Source organism: Schistocerca gregaria, chromosome 1, assembly GCF_023897955.1.
Source record: "Schistocerca gregaria isolate iqSchGreg1 chromosome 1, iqSchGreg1.2, whole genome shotgun sequence".
Classification (NCBI taxonomy): domain Eukaryota; kingdom Metazoa; phylum Arthropoda; class Insecta; order Orthoptera; family Acrididae; genus Schistocerca; species Schistocerca gregaria.
In genome coordinates this window covers 207,271,232-207,279,487 of record NC_064920.1, presented here as the reverse complement: position 1 = coordinate 207,279,487, position 8,256 = coordinate 207,271,232, and the positions used below count along the sequence as shown (strand labels likewise).

Genomic DNA, 8,256 nt, shown 5'->3' with positions numbered 1-8,256 from the left:
CCAGAATCTCTTTGGATTTTCTGCCAGGTTTTGAGACAAAGTTTGATTGTGGAACCTGTTGTAAGCATCTCGCATTGAAGTCCACACTAAATTTCGAGCTTCTATAAAAGATCGCCAATCTTGGGGAGTTTTCATCTGTTTAAATTTGTCATGTTTGTTTCGTTGTGTGTATATGGGGGTGGGAGGGTATGCATGCACTATCATAGAACCCATGCATCCATCCTACCAGGACATCTTTATTCAGCAGGAATAAGATTTTCATCAAAGTGGACACTCCCAGTCCACAACATAAACAACAACATGTTTTAAAACTCAAGTGAAATAATTTCTTCTGTTCCATGTTGGAAATATGTTATGAGATAACTCACTGAAATCGATGGAAGGTAGTTTAAACTGTTCATATATAATTACTTTAGGCTTGCTTCTATGTGTTTTTATTATTGTTAAGTCAATAAAATGCATTGTGAAGTACAAAATCTGCCCATATACACAGGATATGAATGTTCTTACCTACTCAAGCTACTATTGTTGAAATTTTGCATAGTTCTCACAAATTCTTCTTACTAACAGAGCATGGAGGAGAGCCTCTTTCCACATTAACATCTGTGTAATTGAATCAATGCTTAAGTTGTGTATTTGCTATTGTTGTTCAGATACTCTGCAGCAATTTCACAGTTCCATTTTTTTTTTTTTTTAATAATTTACAGATATGTTGGGACAAATCGTATGACATTGTGTCATTGACTCGGATGTCAAATTAATTCTAGTACAGAAAAGTAAATACTGATGTAAAGATTTAAAGTCAATACATCTATCCTAACAGTTCTTGTTTTGGCAGCCCTACATGGCATAATGTTCGGTGATGTATTATACAAATGTTTTTAGTAAAAAACTACTTATTTGAATAAAAATTGTATAAATTTTATTTGTGAAATGACTCTGCTCTGTACATCTGCATGTTAGTAAGAGCAATGTAAATCTTTCTCAATTTTAAAGCTTTTAAGATTAGAATAATGTCTCACACCCTCATTTTACTTGTAAATATAAATAAATACAAACAACATACATTCTCTATTATGAATAATACTACTGTGTACAAATCAATGATTTATCCAGTAAGATGTTTAAAGAATTTAGAGCAAGAACTATACACAATATAGCAGTCTATCTTTCATTTTCACCAGGTATGAGAGAGAAGTCCAGCTTACAGATGGTCAGACACCATTTGGAAAATTTTTCTCCTAAACATTTTTGCAGTACCATGTTATTCCATCTCTTAAAAGATACATGCAGTTTTCCAATTTTTTATGCTCATATCTGCTATTATAAAAGTACATGTCACTAGACACTAATATAGTGATAAAAGATACCTGTTCCATTGGTATTTATACTAAACACTACGGTAAAAATGGTTAAATATGTTTTACTTTCATTTTCCAACTTCAGCACAAACATTTCTCATGGAAAACTTCCCTCTTGATCTTATATATAATATGTTCAGGGCATCATATTTTTCATTAGCAAAATATTTCTCATTACCAAAACTATTATTTCTTACCATTTTTTCATGTCAAATGAACTGATTCTTAGTCCAGGCACATGCACTGTTTTGTTCACAAAATACTTGGCTATATGTAATTCAAATACACAGTCACTGTACAAAAACATGCATACTTCATAATAGTTTTCATAATATTACTTTTATGTATTGTACTCTTTCAGAACATTGTTCTGATAGTCGATATTCTGAAATAAATTACTATTTAACCACTAATCTCCTTAAAATGCAAGATCATGGCATATTTGGTATCAAATCACATTTGTGTAGGAAACTCCACTGATAAACCAATAAATAGATGAGTCAATAAATTAAAAATATTTAACACAAAAAGTAAATCTCTGATTTTATAATGACTAGAATAGTAGCAGAAGTACATCTATGCAATAAATAAATAAATAAATAAATAAATAAACAAATGAACTGATGCTCTGGAAAACTGTCTTTGGTCACATATATAATCAGCTTAAAATTCCGTTGCTCATATTGTAGTCCTCTTCAGATGGTTCTGTTTTGATCTTAACTTCCACTTGACTTAAAAGATGACTGTAGTCCACAGCTTCTGGTTCACAGTGTGGTTCTTGTTTGATTTTCTGCTTTACCTCTTTGATATTTATTCTTTGTGAGACCATTTTGCTCCATCGATCCTGAAATAGATTAAAATTCTTGTGACACCTGCTTTATTGTGTTTATTTGCATTCCAGTAATTGGTAATAATATGATATTTACATTCTTCAACTGCATTTAGTTTGTATGAAACCAAAGAAAGTAAACATAAATGCAAACTGCTTGAAACAATAAGAGCAACAGTTATCCAAACTAATATACCTTAATATTGTAATGAAAGAGATTGTTGTTACTCCTTTCTTTCTCAACACTGTGATGTTTATGATTTCCTTTACAGTTACAATGTCGACAACATGACTTGCACTCCTTTTTTATTCTGTAACAACAGGTAACATTAGTGGTTAGAATGAAATAAATATATTGATATGGTCATGCACAGCTTACAATGAAAGAAATTTACTTCTGTTTCTTTGATGTAACTTTCTGATGAAAATTTCTCATATGTTTATTGTAATCACTTTTATCTATGTATATGCAGGAACAAGCATCACATCGTAGACAATCTTCAAGTCGTATTTTTGTAAGTCCAACAGGCTTCTTCTCTGAAAGTTAAGGAAACAAAAAAACTTTTAGTACAAGTTTTACCTTTGCTCCACCCTTATAAAAATATATACAACTAAAAAGATACATATTAGAATTTTTATTTCAAACTCTCTTCCTTTGGATAATGATTTTCATTCACATTGTTTGCTCTAAAAAAATAATACAGGTAAAAGCTACCCAGTGTCTAAATTCCATGTGATCTCTGCTTCTGAACTCGTGATGTTCATTCATGTATTCCTTGTTCCATAGATCCCATCAAGGAAAGCCTTCAGGAATGTGGAACAAGTCAAGGTTCTCTAAATAAGGACATTAACACCACAAAAACTTGACCTTTCCAACATTAATAACACTAAACTATCACTATGCAGTGCTGCTTAATACTATTTGTGCTTCATCGCCTGAACATAAACAATTTAATATGTGAGGGCCAGGCCAAAAGCAAAAAACTGTTGCTTCCTTAGGTACATAAATAACTGCCATTTAAATTGTATCTCGATATTTAATTGATCACATTTCTATTTTTTCAAGAAGATAGTTACACACAACAACAGAGACCTGTTTACAATATATTAATACTTGTCATGGGACTTTACATTGATTGTGTGTCTTTCTCAGGGCTAATTAACATGTAAGAGATTTACTATACACAATTTTAAGATGCGACTAAAATGGATGAGATATTTAGAAATACAGGTCAACAAAAATACACAATTACAGTTGAAACAATACATGAATTTTAAATTTCTAAAAAGTTAATGAAGTTCTGACAGGATGTGAACTACCAGAAAAGAGAATGACCAGTCGACAAGTCAAAAATGAAGGTTATACAGGCTGAAAATTAAATACACATTATTCAAAACTGAGCAACAAAAGAGAAAATGAAAGAAAAGGCAAGATAAATCAGAAAGTAATACACAAGTGAGAAAATTAGAAGTATATTAAGTGAAAAGAAAAGACAGAAAGAAATACAGTAAAGTGGAAAAAAGGAGAGCAGATGAGAAATAGTAAATGGGAGTAAACAATGACAGAAGCGATTGAGCTTTATTGGTGTTGAGAATGAAGCAGATACTGTAGAAAAAATTACTACCTGTAAGGTCTCAGTTACCATTGTTCTGGACAAGAATAACAAAGAGCATATGAAATGAAGATAGCAACAAGGCAATGGCTATTGTGTTGCACAGTGTGCTTTGTGACAGTATATTTTATGGTGACATATGAAGTTGAAGAGTTGGTGCACATCAAATGGTGCGTGCAATGGGGTATCGCTGTTTAATAAGAGAGATTTTGCTGCTGATGGAGCTGGATTGGGAGTGATACGTCAGTGCATAGGACAAGTTTTGTGTTAGGGGTGGTCACAAGGAACTGAAGCATACAGCAAGGTAATGGATTGAGGAGAAGCATATGTTCTAATCAGGATGTTGCAAATGTTGAGAGAGTGACAAGAAGCTACTCTAAGAGATGTAGGAACAGTGGGTTGCCATTTGGAGTAATAATTCAAGGAAACATAACTCTATTGGAGAAGCTGATCAGTACCTCCCAGGCCAGAACAGTAAAGTATTGTGTAATACTGTTTATAGTGGAGACAGTAGTTTCCTGAGTTGCTAGGATGGGATGAGAAACCTGTTAATGAGTCAAGCTGCTGGGGTAATCATTAGTGCAGGAAGTGGTGGCATGTCTGCATACTCATGCAAGAAATCAGCAGCTCACCAGATGCATTACCCAGATTCCCTACAAAGCTAGGTGACAAGATGAAAATATCATCTAGTGTGTTTGAATACCGAATATTTTTGGATAAGCCATCTTGCAAGTAGAAAATGCTTTACAACACAAAAAGAAGCAGATGCTATAATTCTTTAGGATGCCTTCCTTATATCTGCTGGAAGTCACAACATTTATGTTGAAAATTATACAGAACAGAGATCAGTTCTTTGCAAAAACTCAAATGTTTACATACCCAATATCAGCCAAAAACTGCAACAACATATAGACTATTTATGCACAAAAATGTAGCAAAATGGACAAAATTATTCCAGAGGAAAACATTACAACACATTACCTGACACTATTGAATAAATGCAAAATATAGCACAATTCTTGTCAGGTGTATCGCACAATAAGTACTAATGTAGTGTTAAACAATGCATATGTCAACCACCTGTGAATACAATCAATCTTCAAAGACTTTTGTGACTTCTTCGTAGTAGTCAAGCCACAGACCTATGAGAAACCCCTTCAAGTGGTGGAATGTGTGGAAGGGGCATGTTTTATGGTGGGTAGTCTATTCCCTCCCATGCAGAGGATCTAATTAATTCTTTGATTTTGAACAGCAGAATGAGGATGTGCATTTTTGTGCAGTATCAAAATTCATTACCCGTAGGCCATATTGCTTATTCACTGCTCATCAAAGCATCCTGAAGGTTGAACATACACATCTGAAGTTATTCGTCATTCTTTGTGGTATCAAATCAACTACAGAACATCAAACCCATCTAAAAACATGGCTGCAATAATCCTGCATGTGATGTGGAAATTGTTTGTTCGACTTTCACATTAGCTGGGAATTTTTATGTCACTATTGTGTTTACTGTTGCTTTGCTCTTGGAGTTGAGGCAACTGTGTCCCATCCTCAGTGGCAATGTGGTCCACGTCACCTCTGTCCTTATTGTCTTGAATCAGAAATTTCAAAGCACAGGCCATTCTCCTATTTAATATTCCTCAACAAGCAGCCTGGGACTGCATCACATATACAATTTTTTGAATTGAAAGTTTGCAAAAATGATTCTGTATGGCACTGACCTTGAAAGTAGTGGGAATTTTGCAGTGAAAAGGTGAAATACACCACCAGTCCTCATAATTTTTTGCAACAACTTGTGATGCAGGTAGCTGGGATACTCTTACCTTCCCTCTTGTTTTGCCATTTGCCTCCTTAGAAATCGATTTTTTTTTTTACCCCCCACCATTAACATACGTGAGTATAATCTGCATTTTCATGAAAGAGAAAGGTTGGCCCTCAGTTTTAAGGAACATAACACCAGATCTAATTTTGTGCTTAGTTTTACGTATGTAATTGATTTTCTAATTTATTTTGACTATTCCTAGTTAATATCTTTTGTTATATGGTGAAATCAGTAATTTTTTCATAAATTAAATTCTATTGTTGACTTACAAGCAAATATAAATTCTGTAATAATCGTAAACATTTGGAAGATGAAATACTTGTAAACTTAAAAGTATCTATTTCACTCTCTTCGAAAACATGTTAGCGAAGCCAGCCGCCGGCCGCGGTGGTCTCGCGGACTGCTACGGTCGCAGGTTCGAGTCCTGCCTTGGGCATGGATGTGTGTGATGTCCTTAGGTTAGTTAGGTTTAAGTAGTTCTAAGTTCTAGGGGACTAATGACCACAGCAGTTGAGTCCCATAGTGCTCAGAGCCATTTGCACCAAAGCCAGCCCTTAATTAATTTCAAAGTAATTGACAGTTTTATCAAAAGTATTTTTGCATAATGATATTTGTTAATTTAATCATTTAAACAAATAATTAGGACTAAATCTTGTAGTAGAAGAAACTGTTAAAAGGAACAAATTTTTTGATGTGTTCATTTAATTCAAAGAGTTAAATTTTAAATGTGATTTCTATAAATTAAACATCGAACAATATGCATTTTCTGCACCTATTAATGTGAGGATATATAAGGGCCCAATTTTTGGTCCCAAGGCAGTCAGTCCATGGCCGAGTTTCAGATGAGGAACCTGTATTGTGTAAAAACAATGACATTGTCTGTTTCCATATGTATCTGTTTATTTTTCAAGAACTGTGAACACTGTGGTTAGGTTTTTACTGTTCATACATGTTCACATGCAACCTATTAATGAGGCTTATCAAAAGTTAAATAATAGTGCACTGGCCATACAACTGTGTAATATTGGAGGCTTGTGAACATTGAAAGTAAAAGACTGTGGAACGCAACTATGCATCTGTTGGCTACATCACTTACAGTAGACAGTAGACAACCCATTTTTCAGCCAGTACGTCGACATCGAGGAAAAACAAGTGAAGAATTAAAGAAAGTGAACTGTTAAAAGCTGTGCCCACAAAAATAATTTGTGATTACAGAAGGCTAGTTCTACTGCGGCCAATCTGTTGTAGAGCAATCTTACCCATTAATACAATTTGCTTTTAGTCATTGCATTGGACTGTACCTACAGTAATGCCCACCAGTAAGTCATTCCTGGTAGAATTCAGTTGAAGTAGCTGGTTGAGTTTTGTCATTTAATTAGTGGAGACTAGCCATCATCCAATCACTTTTACTTTATACTACACGTCCTAACTAAATTCCCTCTTTGCACTTGTAGCTCACAAAAATCAAGTGTATATAAAGAAGCATAATTATCTACATGCATAGCCTTCAAAAACATGGTGAACAAAATTGCATGAGATAAGGCTGCTAAGGCTGAGCATGTAAGACCACTTACCCCTTAAGGCAGTTCACAGTCCTGAGTGTACCAAAATCAGGACCATATTACAACACAACACTGGACCATTTAGATGACCAAAACAATTACACTATCTGCAGTCCAGATTTTATTTTCAAAAACTACATGTAGCATTTTGATCATGATTTGTAGGCAACCAAAAGTGATGGGGCCCATATTTTTGAATAAATGGTACCCAACTAACAGTGCTTCCAGAAAAAAATGCACAGTGTGAGCACCTTTGTGAAATGAGGAATTCCAAGCACATGTGCACAGTGACTGTACATTGTTGCACCACAATAATTAGCAGGTGTGACTGATCACATGTTCTGAACAATGGTAATTAAAATAACAGAATTTACCTAAGCACTGATACTACTCCAGAACAACTCTTGACTACCCAAGCCTTTGCCACTGGTGATGATATGGCAACAAAAAGCTTGCAACTTTAGTTAGCATCTACAAATGGCACACAACATACCAGCTCACAAAATCAATTTCTCCCATTACAATCAGTCAGTCATTACTCTACATCTACCACTTAATTTTAAATTTGCCAGCAAGACATCCACCACTGGGGACTGGGAAATGGTAGATAACATATGAGGGTTGGGATATAAGGCATTGCAACAACCTTTTTTTCCATACAGATACCAGCCTGCCTGGAAAATAAGGCACATACAAACAAAAAGATGAGATGGGAATGACATGAGTGGACATTGAAGAATATGTAAACATTGTGCCTCACATATTAAATAAGGTAGTGTAAGAACATTATTGATTTCATCATGTAAAATGATTGCAGCATAAAACACAGACAGATGACACACAGAACTAGGTCTAAAGGCCCTGAAGCTAGTACCCTATAACATTCACCACAAATTGCCAATGTGGTATGCACTGAATACCATCTGTGTCACCATCTACCACACTGTGTCTGAAATGAGTCACCTGCTGTCTCACAGTGTCAGCAATGTCTTCTAGTGTCACAAACTGCTTACCATGTAGTAATTCCTTTACCTTTCTTTTGAGATCAAAGTCACAGGGCAAAAGATCA

General features: G+C 34.7%; 1 protein-coding gene across 1 annotated transcript in view; it reads right to left on the bottom strand.

Moving 5' to 3' along the window:
- Positions 1 to 418: 418 nt before the first annotated feature.
- The window catches only part of LOC126336977 (zinc finger protein 569-like), a 30,919-nt gene continuing 23,081 nt past the window's right edge, over positions 419 to 8,256 (bottom strand). Inside the window, exons 3-5 of the mRNA XM_050001205.1 lie at positions 2,586 to 2,727; positions 2,387 to 2,501; positions 419 to 2,205 (exon numbers count right to left, since the gene is read on the bottom strand). Of these exons, the coding sequence (XP_049857162.1) occupies positions 2,020 to 2,205; positions 2,387 to 2,501; positions 2,586 to 2,727 (443 nt within the window). The 3' untranslated portion in view covers positions 419 to 2,019. The remainder of the gene's footprint in view (positions 2,206 to 2,386; positions 2,502 to 2,585; positions 2,728 to 8,256) is intronic.